Source organism: Salmo salar, chromosome 19 (genome assembly GCF_965601325.2).
Source record: "Salmo salar chromosome 19, fSalSal1, whole genome shotgun sequence".
In the NCBI taxonomy this organism is placed as follows: Eukaryota; Metazoa; Chordata; class Actinopteri; order Salmoniformes; family Salmonidae; genus Salmo; species Salmo salar.
Window position 1 is genome coordinate 27206363 of NC_138309.1, and position 18638 is coordinate 27225000.

Genomic DNA, 18638 nt, shown 5'->3' on the forward strand with positions numbered 1-18638 from the left:
ACTGGAGAACCTAATACTCTTGCATGCAATGTACTTTCTTTATCACGTTTCATCTGCTACAACCGAAGTGTGTGTGTGCGTGTGCGCTAGTCTCTTGTGTGTTTTCCTTTCGTCTGACTAAGGCAACAAAAGGTATCTTCTTTCTGCCTAATTTCTCAGCTCGTCTTACGGGCGACCGTCCGCCCTCCTTCTCGACATTCCAATTATTTTATTGAGGAGATATTTTCTTTGGCATGACGCGTTGCAGAAAATCCCCCAAATTATGCTTGTCATGCAGCTTGATTCCTGCCTCCCTCCTCCCCCTGACAGCCACAGCACAGCTAAATGGTTTACGCGTTTGATGAGCTGGAAGGATGCCACGCCTCTGATCTCACATCACTAAGGCGACCGGGGGGGGGGGCATTCGGGTGTCCTAACAGTCAATCATTACGGATATCATACCCATCTAACCAACTTAACAGGGATGGCTGGTGCATCGCAATGCCCTCTCAGCTACTATGCACTCTCTGAGAGAGGAGCGAGAGAGAGGAGCGAGAGAGAGGAGGGGAAGAGGGAGGGAGGGATGACTGGGCCAGGTAGGCAAGAAAGGGAGAGAGAAAGGAAAGCGAGGGAGAGGGCCAATGGGCTCCAGACTGTGGGAAAGTCAAATGAGGCCCAGTCCAGATAGGGCTGGGAGCAGAACAGAGCAATGGAGAGGAACTGTAGATGTTTGTTTATCCCTCCCTCCCTCCTACACAACACTGCATGGCACTCAGCATACTCCGTACTACAGGGCTACTGCTGCTCCAGCCTCCTCCGTCTCTCTCTCTCAGACTCACAGCCAGACAGGAGAGGAGGTGCACCAGTCAGAGGACAGGGCTTTTTACAGCTTGATGAACGGGTGTTAAGAGTGAACGGGTGTTATAACCGTGTTATTGCTAGTTCATCCCCTGTAGGTGCTGATCTTGGGTCAGTTTTGCATTTCCCCCCCGCTAATGGTTAGGATTGGGGGATGGGAAGCTGATCCTAGATCCGTACCTAGGGGATCCTCTGAACCTTTGACTGATGACATTCAGTTCCTTCTCAATCTGTGGCTTTGCAAAACAAAGAAATGATAGAGGGGGGAAAAAATCCACGATGAGTATATATTTTTTTCTTTCTGTTATTATCCGTCACTGAAACTATGTGAGGTACATCAAAGCATGACGGAGGAGGACGGGACACACCTGAAGGGCCCGGCTGGGTGCGACGCTCTGCACTCTGCACACGACCTCACCTGCACACAGGTGTTGCTCCCCGCTAATCCCAGAAGCAACAAACACACCACGGTGTGTCTGAATGAGCCAGGCTGCGAGCAACACCAACCCTAGCAGCCCACCACTGGAATGAAAAGGAGACTAGATTGAAAGGTGGCTTAATGAGAAAGCTGCCACACGCCCACCCACCTGCCACTTTAACATGTTAATATCTTCCCAAGATGGCAGAAACGTAACACTGAAGAGTTGACCTTTCCCATAACATTGACACATGCATTACACAACCCCTCCCACTCCACTATTAATAAATGACATTAGATGCTTGCAACGCCAGGGTTGTGGGTTCGATTCCCACGGGGGACCAGTACTTAAAAAAAAAAATAATAATAAAATGTGTGCACTCTACTGTAAGTCGCTCTGGATAAGAGCGTCTGCTAAATGACTAAAATGTAAAATGTAAAAATGAGAGAGGGCTCTACAGAGACCGTTGCAGAAAAAGGTGTGAAACTACACTTTCCTTTTTATTTTATTTTATTTTTCTTTGCCGTGTGTGTGTGTGTGTGTGTGTGTGTTTTAGAGAGTTTGTGCAAAGTGACCTGTACAAGTGTGTTTTTGTCAGTATTAATGCAGCTGGAGCTAGCTCCTAGATATTGACGCCGGTACCGTTTTTAACTTGACAGAAGTGCAACCCTCTGAACAACGTGTTCCTGCTCCTGCTGTGCCATCGCATGGATCTCTTCAACAGAGAGCATGCGTCCCAAATGGCATCCTGTTCCCTTTTCTAGCGCGCCACTTTTGAACAGGGCCAATGGGGCCCGGCTCAAAAGTAGTGCACTGTATAGGGAATACAGGGTGCCGTTTGGGATGCGGCCGACGTCTTCCTCTGCTGCGAGTCGCTCGAACACAGAGCAAGCAGGTCACTGATCCTCTTTTGGATTGAAGTGAAAAGTAGTTCATGTAAACAGCTAGGGTGCCAAGTCTTACAAAAGCAAATGTTATTCACTCAAACAAAACACAGATGCCGAGACTATTGGCGTAATATATAGATATCTCTTTTTCCCGCACGAACTTCAATTGGGCAGGGCAGAAAACATCTGGCGTGTTTGCCGAAGCGTTTTTTTTAATGATTTTTTTATTTTATTTGTTATTGGCATGCATTCACGTTCTCCACTTTTTACCGTAAGCACTTCTGTGCCTTGCTGCTTGTTTCAACACCTGTTTACATATAGTGTGATGGACAGTGATTTGAAAAGGGAGTCTTATCTCTCTTTCATCTCTTTCCATCCATTACTGGAGTCTGTGTTGAAGGGGAAACTTCGACTTGTGCCGAGTTTTAGGTAGGCTAGTGGTTAAGAGCTTTGGGTAAGTAACGGAAAGGTTGCTGGTTTGAATCCCAGGGCCGATTAGGTGAAAATCTGTTGATGTGCCCTTGAGCAAGGCACTTAACCCTAACTGCTCCTGTAAGTCACTCTGGATAACAGCCTCTGCTAAATGACTAAACTGTAATGTAAATGCTTTAACTTTTCCTTCTGTAATCACATACTTACAGATTACAAAACCTAGCTAAGTACTTAACTTTTTAACTTTTGTCATATATATAAAATCATTATATTCAGGATTTATTTGCACTGTTAAAAAAAACTATTTTGGTGTTCTTCTGATGACAAATGAGAGATCCTCTTTTTGAATGTTGATCTGTGGTCTCTGTGGACTCTGTGGACTCTGCCTCTGGAACACATACCACTGCAGCCCACTGCTATTTCAGCACACTCTCCTCCTATATTTCCTCTCCTTGTCTCCTTTCCTGTCCTGGTCTCTATCCACAATAAATCAAGAGGAGTGCGACTGCCCCCTTCCTTAACAAGACAACAACAACAACACAACCCCCTCTTCATCTGTCATTCCAGGATCGGGGGCTTGGGAACACCTCGCTGTCCACGTTCGGACTGGTCCAGGCTGTCGTCGACATCATCCTCATGTTGTATCCTTTCAATGATCCCTCTGCTCCGGGGCCATATGAAGTGTCTGAGTAGGAGTACCGATCTAGGATCAAGTCCTCTATTTCATTGGAAAAACACTGATCCTATTTCAGCCGTCCTACTCTGAGACATTTGATACATATGGCCCTTGCTCCATGGTGATACGAGTGACATTCCCAGGGCCAGTGGTGTTTACTTACTTAAGACCTTGCTTAGCCGGACATCTTCCGGGACATTCTGTTGTGTTTCGTCACATTATTCCTTGGTGAAAAGGTGCCAACTGGCCACTTAAAATGTCAACAAATGTTGGATTTCTTGTCCTTGATTCCGCAACAGCTACTTGATGGTGTCCTCAGTTGTCGGCTTCTACAGCTTGCGAGTGTTTGAAGGCCTCACTCCCAGGAAAGACGACACGACCATGACAACGGTAAATGCACACACACAACAGTGATGATATATTGAGACCTTGTGTTTCATCCTCTTCAGCCCCCCGACTCAGTCCTCCGTCTGAATGGTTCAGTTGATCTCCCACCCAATATTTGTTTGTGAGTTGCGTAAACATGGACGCAGTGCAAGCGCTTCTTTTCTTGTACATCAGTGAGGGGTGGGGGGGGGGGGGGGGTTGGTTGTGGGGGGCTGGTTGTGTGCTCTGTTTGGCTCACGGGGGCAGCCATTCACTTAGTAATGAGCGGGGGGAGCGGTGAGGCTTGTTAACGAGCCATGGCGACTCAGTGAAAGGACTCGAAAGCCACAAAAGAGCAGAATCTGGTAATGAGCATCTTCAGAACTACTAATTGCACAATGTGTGTGGAATCCATTTACTGTGAAGAGGTGTGTGCGCGTGCACATCTCTGTGTGTGTGTACACAGTGTCTTGTTAAGGTAATCACGCCCTCAGTTCTCACACTCAATGTTTCCATCATGGCCTATCTATATGTTAGTCGTTTTCATCAGTTAAGGTTCTATACCTGCTGACTCTAACGCTCTGCGACTCCCTCCATGTAGATCATTGGTTGCTGTGTGTCCATCCTGGTGCTGAGTTCAGCCCTGCCAGTCATGTCCAGAACACTTGGTGAGTCTCTCCTAGTTTTTATCCATTTTTTATAATTTTCTGTCCCAAATGGCACTCTATTCCCTATGAGCCCTGGTCAAAAGTAGTGCACTACACAGGGAATATGGTGCCATTTTGGACACTAGCTTTGATTTTGACATCTATGAATTTCACAATCTATTCAACCCATGCATTGAACACATAGTGGATGGAACGAATAGGTGAGCATTGATGTTTCGGGATTGCTCTTGTGAGAAACGAATTGGAGGGCAGAGATGGAGGGAGGTGAGGATGAGGTGAACACCCCCCCCCCCCCATCAGATCGTTAAGGTTAACAAGTTAAATTCCTTCATAGTTTGCCATAGTGATTTGAGAAGAGAATGGAGCAAGAGTGGGAGAAAATGACATGATAGCAGCGGCATCACAATGGCACTAATAAACACACAGGGAGCAGACACAGCTGTTCAAATAGCACCATCGTGTGTGTGTGTATGTGTGTGTGTGTGCTTGCTTACAGTGAGTCATAGGGAGCTTTACAAAGTACCAACAGGTTCTGCTCTGTGACACTGAATAGATGAAAAGGAATAAATGAATGCCCCCCCCCCCCAGCCAAAGCCCTCTGGAGAAAGACGTGGGGAGAGGGAGTGTGTATGCTTGTGTAATGTGTGTGTCAATGTTATGGGAGAGGTAAACCCTTTTAGTGTTACCATTCTGCTATTTTGTGAAGATATTAACATGTCAAAGGTGTGTGTGTGTGTGTGTGTGTGTGTGTGTGTGTGTGTGTGTGTGTGTGTGTGTGTGTGTGTGTGTGTGTGTGTGTGTGTGTGTAAACCAGAGAGCATGATTGATGTAGCAAAATAAGTCAGATTACTTGGGTTTCAACTGATTGAAAAATCATTTAAAATACTTTATATGTCCCTGTTTCTGCTTGCCTGGCTTAATAAACCAATAGAAAGTCCCAAAACTGTAAACCCTGCCCATCTGGCACTCAAGCAAATGCTCGAAATATTTGAAAGGATTGTTCAAGTATTTGAACGCATGTCTGAGAGAAATAAACTGCAGAGAGTTGAGGGGCTGTAGGAGAACCTGGGGCTAATGCTAACCGCTGCTTGTACAGTAGTCCTGTCCACCATGTTTTATTTAAGCTTCTCTTGAAGGAGGGCCATGGGACCTGTAATGCTACTAAAATGGGAGTGCTCGTTTCTCAGTGGCAGCAACATCAGGGTTAGTTAGGGTGCAGACAAGGGTAAAAGTCCAATGAACACACTTTATTTGGGGGGGGGGGGGGGGGGGTGCGCAAAAGAGGCTAGGCTTTACAGGTGGACCAGTTATCTAAGTGTGTGTGTGTTTGTTGGCATCAGAGCGATATAGGATGCGTCCCAAATGGCACCGTATTCCCTACATAGTGCACTACTTTCAACCATAAGGGAATAGGGGGACATTTGGGGGACCCCACCCCAATCACTCCCACCGAGAAGTTATTTTTCTCCCCTGTATGTTTGTGTAAATTTCGTCTGCAGTGTCCCCAATAAACACAGTAAGATACTGCAGCAGAGAGGACTTGGGTCACTACAGTCAGCCTGGCTGCTGTTCCTGGGATAATACACTGTGGCTGGGCTCTGCTCAAATGTAGTGCTCTGTATAGGGTGCCATTTGGGATACAACATACCAGAGTATAAACCATCTCAGAAAATTATCATTTTTTACATAGATGCAATTCTAGATAGTCATTTATTGTTCCTTATCTGAAGTCGAATGAATACGTAGGCCACCATGCTCGCAAATTAGTGGATGAATGATCAGAATGAATCGGCAAATGTAATCACCCACAACGGCTTCCATCTTACTTGGAATGGATTGTGAGGCATGTTGGATATCACTTGGCCCACATACACATAGTAATACATAATGATACATTTTGCAAATGGTGATGAGAAAAACTGGCTGAAGTGAATTGGGTGATCAGAGGAAGACAGGTTCTTCTATGAGAGGTTACGTCATCTCTAGACACACACCATATAGGCAGCATCCCAAATGGCACCGTATTCCCTACAAAGTGCACTTCTTTTGACCAGAGCCCTATGGGCCCTTGGGACGTAAGCATAGTTTCCCCTTCTGCTAACGGCGCCATTCCAAAGGCCCCCAAAAACTTTACTTCCCAACAGCTCCAAATACCAAACCAAGATCAAAATGTTTTGCATTAGAAATGAATTAGGCTTGACCGGTGTGGCAAGGTGTATTGACTGCCATCTCTCTAACCTCTCTGCCTCTCTTTTACAAGCAACTTGTTTAAAGGCCCTTGATGCTGGCCAACTGCTTAGAGGCTGTAGATGCATCTATCCAGACACCAAATTGATTGCCACGCAGCAGTTTCGCAGGCATTACCGAAGGGGGGAAAAAATCCAAGAACATTACCTCACACGTGAGCTATGCCAGTTTATGAATTGCGAAATTTGATCAAGACCGCTGAAGCGACTGGTTGGTTCATGTATTGATATTGGGTAGGCTTGTCGTGGTTTTAATTTGAAAGGTTGGCTGCATGCACTGTTATTTAGTTCACACGGGTAAAGAACATTGAAAGCACAGGAATGAATGAGTTCCACTGCTTCGGACTATAAGAGTGAAGACTATTTACAACTGAAGTGTTATAATCCACCTCAGGGTAGGTTATCCTCCCGATCCTGTCACTTTTTTGAGTACATTTCTTTTGACGGCAGCAAAACCCTCGACTACTGAGATGAGTCTGAGGGTGCGTCCCAAATGGCACCCTATTCCCTTGCGTAGTGTACTTCTTCTGGACAGGGCTCTAGTCAAAAGTAGTGCACTATATAGGGAATAAGGTGCCATTTGGGACCAAGATGTTATTGTACTGGCCAGGGCTGGTGGAACATTCTGGAAGGTTCTAGAAGAAGCAGCAGCCCATGATAAATAAATAGGAAAACAATAGGGTGTTGACGCCTCTGCATGCAGCGTGTGATCTGCCATGACAGATGGTTTGAAATTGGAAAACCCGCTCAAGTCTGGCGGAGTCCCAGCGTGGCTGTAAAAGGCCCTGGCCCCACTAGAAAAACGAGGGATTAGCAACTCTGTTCCGTCTCTGTCAATGCTAGAGAGATGGATGGATGGAGCAGTGGAGACAACCTCCCAATGCGTTGAAACTGTTTGCAGCACGTCTCTACATTCGTTCCTCCTCAGTAACCTAACTGCAGATATGTGCGTAGCTAAATAGAGGACAGGGTGAGGTGGCTACGGGGCCATATTGAAGTTGCTTTTTTTTTGTGAAGTTCTGATGAAGTTCAGACATTGTTTTGTTTACGATGTGTATGATTCATACTAAGCATACACTGAGACAAGACATGGAATGAGTGGCTCTGACTGGCCTGAAACTGAGGATTCCCTCTCGCAGGGGGTCAGGCCCGCCCGCCATGAGTTGTACAAGCGGTCTCGGCAACATCGGAAACCTACAAGATTCTGCTTGTTTACTGTACTTCAGAACAGTTGACTCAGGTGTATGTGCAGGTGACTGTGGTCCCATTGATACCCATGTTGCCTGGGGTGTGACTCATTTCTGTATTTTTTTTGTCCCACTCGATTTTTGCACGCTAACAAATTGTCTATACAGTCCCACTAACAAAACACTTTCCTATGAAAGGAATATTAGTAATCCGCCAAATGTCAGACAATGAAGATGACTTTATCTCAGGAAGAGTGGCATTGGCCGCTAAATCATTTATATAAAGGGTTCGGCTATTTTGGTTTTATTTTCGTCCATCCTGGATCCGGCAATGCCTGAGTATCTTAATATACAGTGTACATGAAATGGTTTTTGGGTATAAGCGCTTCTTTCAATTTGGCCTTTCTTGCCTGTTGAAAGAGTCAGGCTATTGAAGAGACACTTTTCAAAGTGCCTCAACTGCCGACAGAACAGACATTCTTAAATAGTTAATTCACTGAAGCAGTAGTGGAAAGGGAAGGGTTTGTGATTATAAACACAACTCTTGTCTTGCCAAAGGTGTTTGGAAAAAGGAACATGTATAGTTAGTGCCTGTCATTGGGAAATAATCCAAGCTCACTTTTTCTCTCCAGGTTTTGTGTAACATTTTTGTGCCCCATGTTTGTATCGATTGCTCTTGGTTTTCAGTCCACAGTATCAGATCATGTAATGCTGCTGGGCACTGCCTCAATGGGAATCAGAGAATATTGATAGGCCTACATTACTTAGACCACAGGGGCTGCTGAGGGGAGGACGGCTCATAATAATGGCTGGAATGGAGTAAATGGAATGGCATCAAACCCAAGGAAACCATGTGTTTGAGTTTGTTATCGTTGCATCGATTCCGTTCCAGCCATTCCTATGAGACCGTCCTGCCCAATTAAGTTGCCACCAAACTCCTGTGACTTAGACAGATAATTCAACCAGGGGTTAGAGCTGGTGCCAGTGTTGTGAAATGATCAGTGCTTGAAGTAAAATTAAAAACATAATAAACTATGGTCCAGTATTTCTAAATGATCATGATATAGTTATATTCATTGTTTTGTGTTATAATCCACTCAAATAGCAAAATATTGAATCTGCTGTTCTTCTATTTAACATCTTCACACTCTTCACAGGTATCACCAGGTTTGATCTTCTCGGAGACTTCGGGAGATTCAATTGGCTGGGAAACTTCTATATCGTCCTATCGTACAACTTGCTGTTTGCCGTGGTAACTACTCTCTGCCTAGTCCGGAAGTTTACCTCAGCGGTCCGAGAGGAACTCTTGAAAGCATTAGGTAACATTTTTATGTTCATGTCAAACAAAGCTGAAATTACATTATTACTGGTTTATTGAGTTACCGACGTTCTTAAAGAATGCATTGCTAAATACAATAATAAAGCCTTATCATAGATTACTACAGACAACGAGGACAATCGGAGAATATTGTTTCCAACAATTGATGAAAGCGCACTCTGTGCGTTTGAAATCCTCCACCTGTACAGTCTTTTAGATTTGAGTACTGCTTTTTATACCTTTGACTATAAGATATTGGTAAAACTGGCATTTATTATGGAGTTGGTCACCCCTTTGCTCCTATAACAGCCACCTCTATTCTGGGAAGGCTTTCCATTATATGTTGAAACATTGCTGTGGGGACTTGCTTCCATTCAGCCACTAGCATTAGTAAGGTTGGGCACTGATGTTGGGCGTTTAGGCCTGGCTCGCAATCGGCGGTTCAATTCATCCCAAAGGTGTTCGATGGGGTTGAGGTCAGGGGTCTGTGCAGGCCAGTCAAGTTCTTCCACACCGATCTCGACAAACCATTTCTGTTGGGAATAATAATGCTAATATCGGTGCCATGACTTGAATCGGATTTGTTCCACAAATGCTAAAACTTTAGCATGTGGAAACAGTGCCAGGGAAATTAAACCAAAGCATCTATTGCAGTCATACCTTATATATTGTAAGCAAACCCAATATGTCATTTTGTAATTTGGGTGAACTATCCCTTTAAAGCCAGGTAATCAACTCAAATTAAATTGTATTGGTCACATACACAAGTTTAGTAGATGTTATTGCGGATGTAGTGAAATGCTTGTGTTTCTAGCTCCAACAGTGCAGTAATATCTAACAAGTAATGTCTAACAAGTTCACAACAATACACATAAATCTAAATTAAAGGAATGGAATTAAGAATCTATAAATATTTAGATGAGCAATGTCGGAGCGGCATAGACTAATATACAGTAGAATAGAATACAGTATATACATATGAGATGAGTAATGCAAACTATGTAAACATTATTAAAGTGACTAGTGTTCCATTATTAAAGTGGCCAGTGATTTCAAGTCTATGTATATAGGGCTGCAGCCTCTGTGGTAGTGATGGCTATTTAACAGTCCGATGGCCTTGAGATAGAAGCTGTTTTTCAATCTCAGCTTTGGTGCACCTGTATTGACCCCGCCTTCTGGATGATAGTGGGGTGAACAGGCAGGTTGTTGACCTTGATGATCTTTTTGACCTTCCTGTGACATCAGGTGCTGTAGGTGTCTTGGAGGGCAGGTCGTTTGCCCCCGGTGATGCGTTGGGCAGACCGCACCACCCTATGGAGTGCCCTGCGGTTGCGGGCTGTGCCGTTGCCTTACCAGGCAGTGATACAGCCCGACAGGATGCTCTCAATTGTGCATCTGTAAATGTTTGTGAGGGTTTTAGGTGCCAAGCTAAATTTCTTCAGCCTCTCCTGAGGTTGAAGAGGCCGTTTTTGCCGCCTTCACCACACTGTCTGTGTTGGTGGAACATTTCAGGTTGTCAGTTAGGTGTACGCCGAGGAACTTGAAGCTTTCCACCTTCTCCACTGCGGTCCCGTCAATGTAGATGGGGGGTGCTCTCTCTACTGTTTCCTGAAGTCCACGATCAGCTCCTTTTGTTTTGTTGACGTTGAGTGAGAGGTTATTTTCCTGGCACCACTCTCCCAGGGCCCTCACCTCCTCCCTGTAGGCTGTCTCGTCGTTGTTGGTAATCAGGCCTACTAATGTTGTCATCTGAAAACTTGATGATTGAGTTGGAAGCACGCGTGGCCACGCAGTCATGGGTGAACAGGGAGTACAGGAGGGGGCTGAGCACTCACCCTTGTGCAGCCCCTGTGTTGAGGATCAGCAAAGTGGTGGTGTTTCCTACCTTCACCACCTGGGGGCGGCCCGTCAGGAAGTCCAAGACCCAGTTGCACAGGGCGGGGTTCAGACCCAGGGCACCGAGCTTAATAATGAGCTTGGAGGGTACTATGGTGTTGAATGCTGAGCTGTAGTCAATGAACAGCATTCTTACATAGGTATTCCTCTTGTTCAGATGGGATAGGGCAGTGTGCAGAGTGGTGGCGATTGCATCGTCTGTGGATCTATTGGGGCGGTAAGCAAAAGTGGGTCTAGGGTGTCAGGTAAGGTAGAGGTGATATGTTCCTTGACTCTCAAAGCACTTAAATGATGACAGAAGTGAATGCTACGGGGCGATAGTCATTTAGTTCAGTTACCTTTGGTGGCCATCTTGAAGCATGTGGGGACAGCAGACTGGGATAGGGAGATATTGAATATGTCCGTAAACAGTCCAGCCAGCTGGTCTGCCCATGCTCTGAGGATGCGGATAGGAATGCTGTCTGGGCCGGCAGCCTTGCTGTTACGTGTGCTCCCTCCGTCCTCTAGGTAACCATGCTGCTCAGTAGGCCGCACACCTGTCACCAGCGTTATGCGCATAATGACACTCACCTGGACTCCATCACCTCCTTGATTACCAGTTGTCATTGTTCCTGTTTCATGTCGGTGCGCTGTTCATGTTTCTTGTTTTGTTCATTTATTTATTAAATGTATTCACTCCCTAAACTTGCTTCCCGACTCTCAGCGTACATCATTACACTTGCGAGGGTTAACACGCTTCAATGTCTTACTCACGTCGGCCACGGAGAAGGAGAGCCCACAGTCCTTTGGAGTGGCCGTGTTGGTGGCACTGTGTTATCCTCAAAGCGGCTGAAAAAGGTGTTTAGCTTATCCGGACGCAAGACGTCGGGTGTCCGCGACGTGGCTGGTTTTCCCTTTGTAGTCCGTGATTGTCTGTAGACCCTGCCACATACATCTCGTGTCAGAGTTGTTGAATTGCGAGTCCACTTTGTCTCTGTACTGATGTTTTGCCTGTTTGATTGCCTTACTGAGGGAATAACTACACCTTGCCATGGTTAAATGTGGTAGTTCGCGCTTTCAGTTTTGCGCAAATGCTGCCATCTATCCCTGGTTTCTGGTTTGGGCAGGTTTTAATAGTCACAGTGGGTACAACATCTCCAATACATTTCCTGACAAACTCAGTCACCTTATCCATGTATTCGTCGATATTGTTCTGTGGCTACCTGGAACATTTCCCAGTCCACATGATCAAAACACATGATCAAAACAATCTTGAAGCATGGGATTCCGATTGGTCAGACCAGCGTTGAATAGTCCATAGCACAAGTACTTCTTGTTTGAGTTTCTCCTATAGGAAGGGAGGAGCAAAATGGAGTCGTGATCAGATTTGCCGAAGGAAGGGCGCGGGAGGGCCTTGTAGGCATTGCGGAAAGTTGAGTAGCAGTGATCCAATGTTTTCTCAGAGCGAGTGCAACAAACAGTGTGTTGGTAGAACTTCGGTAGCGTTATCCTCAGATTAGTTTTGTTAAAATTCCCGGCTACAATAAATGCGGCCTCAGGATAAGTGGTTTCCAGTTGGCATAGAGTCCAGTGTAGTTCTTTGAGGGCCGTCGCGGTATCGGCTTGAGGGGGAATATACACGGCTGTGACTATAACCGAAGAGCATTATCTTGGGAGGTAATATTGTCGGTATTTGATTGAGGTGTTCTAGGTCGGGTGAACAAAAGGAATTGAGTTTCTGTATGTTATCGCAATCACACCATGAGTAGTTAATCATGAAACATACACCCCCCCACCCTTCCTTTTCTGTCTGCGCGATGAACTGAGATCCCAACTGGCTGAACGGACTCAGACAGTATGTCCCGAGAGAGCTATGTTTCCTTGAAACAGAGTATGTTACAATCCCTGATATCTCTATGGAAGGAGATCCTCGCCCTGAGCTCGTCTACTTTATTATACAGAGACTGAACATTAGCGAGTAATATACTCGGAAACGGTGGGAGGTGTGTGCGCCTCCTGAGTCGGACTAGGAGTTCATTCCGAATACTACTTCTTTGCCGGCGGTGGTTTGGATCAGCCTCTGGAATCAGATATATTGCCCTGGGGGGTACGAAAAAAGGACCAATTCGGGAAAGTCGTGTTCCTGGTGGTAATGCTGGTGAGTTACCGCTGCTCTGATATCCAAAAGTTCTTTCCGTTTGTATGTAATAACACAAAACAAATTCTGGGCTATTAATGTAAGATAACACATGAATAAACGAAATACACCAAAGTTGCTTTGGCGCTAGAAGCACGGCTGCCCTATCTATCGGCACCATCTCATCTCAAGGCTTTTCACCCAGTGCTGCCAACTCTCACGCATTGAGACACACACATTTGACCCTCTTCACACAACACATCTTTTATTTCTCACACATTGAAAAAATTACTGCTTTTATTTTCTAATTAATCCACTCCGTTCAGTGTGTTGACTTTTCAACTGTGCCTCCAAATCGTTTTGAAATCGGAGCATATGCGCCTGCAATTCTATATCATGAGCATTGTAACCACGTCAGCTTCACTCGGGAGATCCATCATTTTCCTGCCACCGCACTCTGAACCGTAGCAGATTGAAGCTTGTGATTGGTTAAGTAAGGTTCCGGACCCAAGGAGATTGGATGCGCGTTTGAAAAGAAACTCCCCTCAAGATTAGAGTGGAGCAGGCAGCCATGACAGACTGGACAGGCACGTTCATTCTCCATTGAACAGAGTTCATGAACTCGATTGTTAAAACTGCAACTTGTAGCGCTATTCTCTACACATGATTGTAAACAAATGATTTTGCTGTCACTCCTGTCCCTATCACAGAATGCTTCCTTTTGACAGCATGTGATAATGTAGTCTACTACTATTGATTGAATCCACCAATTGCAGCCCCAGATCTATAGGCTACGTTATTCACCTCATTTAGTCATTGGCAATTTTAACGCTAGGTTCATTAGGCTGTAACAATGAAAAGGCAGCATGTTTGGTGGAGTGACCTGATACAACTGTATTATGAACCTTGTTTTGCCCAAACAGATTGTGAACCCAAATGTGTAACTGGTTCTGGTTCTAATACATTGAAAGATAATTTGAGTTGGGTGTAGCGGCAGATTTAGGCGATGTCATCTTGTCTTCAGGAGATTTTATTATCGGTTTTAATTTATTTGGTCTCTCACAATAGCTTATGTAAATCATTAGAACAATTTCCATCCCCTACAATGGGCTAATAGACTAATTAGTGTGCTTATCCCAGCAAGAACACTACTGTTATTCCCCATAGTTTTATTATTTCACTTCTTACCAATTTTGTTGTTTTAATTACGCTATTTGAGGGTGGCCAACCCTCTTGGAGAACTACCTCAAGGCAGGATTTTCTATGATCCCATTTTAAAGGGATAGTTCACCCAAATTAATCACATATTGAAATGTTTGTTTCTTATGGACAAGGAGATACTGCAATCCATCCTATACTTAGCCACTGCCACCAACTGTTAATATTATAATTTTCTAACCAAAAATCTATGTAATTAAATGTCCCCCAGTTAGCATACTCTAAATTCCATTACCAAATAATCTCAAATAATCAGACTAAGATGTTGAATTTTGAATGCATAATCAATTTTAAAGAATCATGAATTCATCCGACCTGTAATTATTATTTATTTTTATTCCACCCTGGTCATAGGCCTGAGCTATGTGAAAATATGTAGAATTGCCGGAAATTAGCTTTAAAACATTTATAGAACAGCAGACTAAAGACTGCATTCAGATCAAAAAGCCAAGATGCTTGGTTGCAAGTCTCTAAAGTGCGACGAAATATTTTGCTGTGTGACAAGGAATTGTATTTTTGGACCACTGTGCGACTATGAAAAATATATCCAAGATAATAATTGTTGTAATGAAAAGGCACTTGAGAACCAAGCGAGTGCAGATTTGTTAGCGTCATGGTTCCACCATACTACAGCGAAAACGGCTTGCTTCTACCCCAACCAGGTCAAAAGATCTGAGCCATGTTGTGCCGAAAAGCTCCCCCCTGCCAGAATTTCCTCCCCTTCGCTCGAATTCAATTCTTCATCGCGGCGACTTGCTTGCTAGTTGAGATTTCTGTTCATGTTAGGCTGCGTTTTATTTTTTATGTCGGTTTGATTGCGGGGAGGCACTGGTAATGGCTGCAGTTTTCGGTTTGGCTACTTGTTTCACGTGTATTAGTCTATAAATAAATCTCTTTGCCTAAGTTCGTCATCTCTCCCATGTCTTATTTTACTACTAGTTGTTCAGAAATGTTTATTGCTTGCATACATTTTAAATTTGAGGGGGGGGGGGGTTCGGCACGGCTATTTTCTTGCCTGCCGATAATACTACGTCTAGAAATATTACTGCTTATACAAATTTGTATTTGTAAAAATGTGCCTTTTTAGAAGTGAACAAGCAATTATCCAGTTAGTGTCTTCCTCATTATTTTCCACCTCCCCACAGAGCACAGTTAGCTCAGGTCATCTAGCAAAACATAATGTCAAGTAGTCTATACATCTTTACATGTATTTTTCTGAGCTAACGGGGAACAAGGGAATAGTATAGGTTTCTTGTATCGAAATGATTTAAATTCATGTGTTTTAGTGGCCATCTAGTCAGAAGTTGGATCAAAGATAACTTTGAAAGATCCACATAAATGTTTTTTTTTTTTAATCTACAATTACATGTATATTAAAATTTAAATTGAACATACCAGTGTTTGAGGCGATTTCTATTTCTTCTCTCATGATGTTAAACATCTTTGTCCGTATTTGAAAAGACAATCGACTCCTCCTTCAGAACACAAAAATGTGATGGGCATTTCAGTTTTCCCCAATAAAATTGTTACACTTACAGTATCTCACAAAAGTGAGTACACCCCTCACATTTTTGTAAATATTTGAGTATATCTTTTCATGTGACAACACTGAAGAAATGACACTTTGCTACAATGTAAAGTAGTGAGTGTACAGCTTGTATAACAGTGTAAATTTGCTGTCCCCTCAAAATAACACAACACACAGCCATGAATGTCTAAACCGCTGGCAACAAAAGTGAGTACACCCCTAAGTGAAAATATCCAAATTGGGCCCAAAGTATCTATTTTGTGTGGCCACCATCATTTTCCAGCACTGCCTTAACCCTCTTGGGCATGGAGTTCACCAGAGCTTCACAGGTTGCCACTGGAGTCCTCTTCCACTCCTCCATGACGACATCACAGAGCTGGTGGATGTTAGAGACCTTGCACTCCTCCACCTTCCGTTTGAGGATGCCCCACAGATGCTCAATAGGGTTTAGTTCTGGAGACATGCTTGGCCAGTCCATCACCTTTACCCTCAGCTTCTTTAGCAAGGCAGTGGTCGTCTTGGAGGTGTGTTTGGGGTCATTATCATGTTGGAATACTGCCCTGCGGCCCAGTCTCCGAAGGGAGGGGATCATGCTCTGCTTCAGTATGTCACAGTACTACATGTTGGCATTCATGGTTCCCTCAATGAACTGTAGCTCCCCAGTGCCGGCAGCACTCATGCAGCCCCAGACCATGACACTCCCACCACCATGCTAGACTGTAGGCAAGACACACTTGTCTTTGTACTCCTCACCTGGTTGCCGCCACACACGCTTGACACCATCTGAACCAAATAAGTTTATCTTGGTCTCATCAGACCACAGGACATGGTTCCAGTAATCCATGTCCTTAGTCTGCTTGTCTTCAGCAAACTGTTTGCGAGCTTTCTTGTGCATCATCTTTAGAAGAGGCTTCCTGGGACGACAGCCATGCAGGCCAATTTGATGCAGTGTGCGGCGTATGGTCTAAGCACTGACAGGCTGACCCCCCACCCCTTCAACCTCTGCAGCAATGCTGGCAGCACTCATACGTCTATTTCCCAAAGACAACCTCTGGATATGACGCTGAGCACGTGCACTCAACTTCTTTGGTTGACCATGGCGAGGGCTGTTCTGAGTGGAACCTGTCCTGTTAAACCGCTGTATGGTCTTGGCCACCGTGCTGCAGCTCAGTTTCAGGGTCTTGGCAATCTTCTTATAGCCCAGGCCATCTTTATGTAGAGCAAAAATTATTTTTTTTCAGATCCTCAGAGAGTTCTTTGCCATGAGGTGCCATGTTGAACTTCCAGTGGCCAGTCAGTATGAGGGAGTGTGAGAGATGACACCAAATTTAACACACCTGCTCCCCATTCACACCTGAGACCTTGTAACACTAACGAGTCACATGACACCTGGGAGGGAAAATGGCTAATTGGGCCCAATTTGGACACTTTCACTTAGGGGTGTACTCACTTTTGTTGCCAGCGGTTTAGACATTAATGGCTGTGTGTTGAGTTATTTTGAGGGGACAGCAAATGTACACTGTTATACAAGCTGTACACTCACTACTTTACATTGTAGCAAAGTGTCATTTATTCAGTGTTGTCACATGAAAAGATATACTCAAATATTTACAAAAATGTGAGGGGTGTACTCACTTTTGTGAGATACTGTAAGATTATAATTTGCAAGTATACAACGATACAGCTATAATATAATTTGACAGTTCTGTTTTGCCTTTAAGTCAGTATACGTTCAGTAGGTTAATTGTACATTACTTATACTCTCATACTTACTTTCAAGGCAAAGACCCCACAAGAAGTAACATCTTGTTGGCATGGGTGAGGAAGGGTACCACACGTCCATCTGGAGATGTTACACCCCTTCTCTCTCAGGAATGATCTGAACATATATGTTAATAAAAGTACAGCATTTTGAAACACTTTATTGATTACAATATAGAGAGTAATAAGAGTATAGCATTTGAAAGACTTTATTGATTCCATTGTAATTTTTTAAAATTAAAAGCAGTTTTTAGCTTGTCACCCCCTGGCATCTTTTTATCTTTCTGGCACTTTCCCCCATTGGGTTGAGGAACAGAGCCCTCTTTTGGGATGGCAGCATAACCTTTCAAGTTTAGACAGACAGACACACACACATACACACATTACATTCACACATATTACACACACATAAATACACACATATGGCGCACACACATTTTACACACGTGTATGTGTTCACATGTATATTCTGTATTATGTATGTATTTATTAGTTCTTAGTACTGCCTTAGCGGCTCTTACCGTCCCAGTCCAGTGGTTGTGTTCATTGATGATGCCAATCATGTACTTGTACATCGTTGGATCAATCTGAAATTTAAAAGAGCAAGGATACAGTTGCTTGAGTTCAAAATCTGTTAAATATGCTATTTTGAGAATAATCCAACCAACCTTAAGTTTTGATTTCTTGCTCCCCCAAATGCCAGTCATTTCAAAGGTGCCATTGTAGAACGCTTGCTCGGTTGACTGCCTGTTAAAATTCTGCACCAGATGGAACATGTAGGCATTGATGGTCTGACAGAAAACAAGAAAGACAATGAAGGTAAATCTGTTGGAAAAACAACATGGAAAAACAACAATTTAGGTTTTCCTTATAAATACACAGATTAATCACACATACAGTGTTTACATATACTGTATGTGCAACGGTCTTACTTCATTTTCCAGCTCCATATTTGGACCAGTTCTGGGGAGATCCTGATAAAATATTTTATATGGGCCGATTCTAGACAACAGCACATATATATCTTTTCCTCCCCAAGCCTCTACAACACCTGGAAAAATGTACCTGTAAGTGTAGATGGGT

General features: G+C 44.0%; 1 protein-coding gene across 2 annotated transcripts in view; it reads left to right on the top strand.

Moving 5' to 3' along the window:
* LOC106578611 (limb region 1 protein homolog) overlaps positions 1-18638 on the top strand; it is a 71096-nt gene that overhangs the window by 43658 nt on the left and 8800 nt on the right. For both annotated transcript variants that reach the window (XM_014157607.3, XM_014157608.3), the window contains 4 exons: positions 3143-3216; positions 3551-3641; positions 4219-4285; positions 8876-9037. In XM_014157607.3, coding sequence (XP_014013082.1) covers positions 3143-3216; positions 3551-3641; positions 4219-4285; positions 8876-9037 — 394 coding nt within the window. The remainder of the gene's footprint in view (positions 1-3142; positions 3217-3550; positions 3642-4218; positions 4286-8875; positions 9038-18638) is intronic.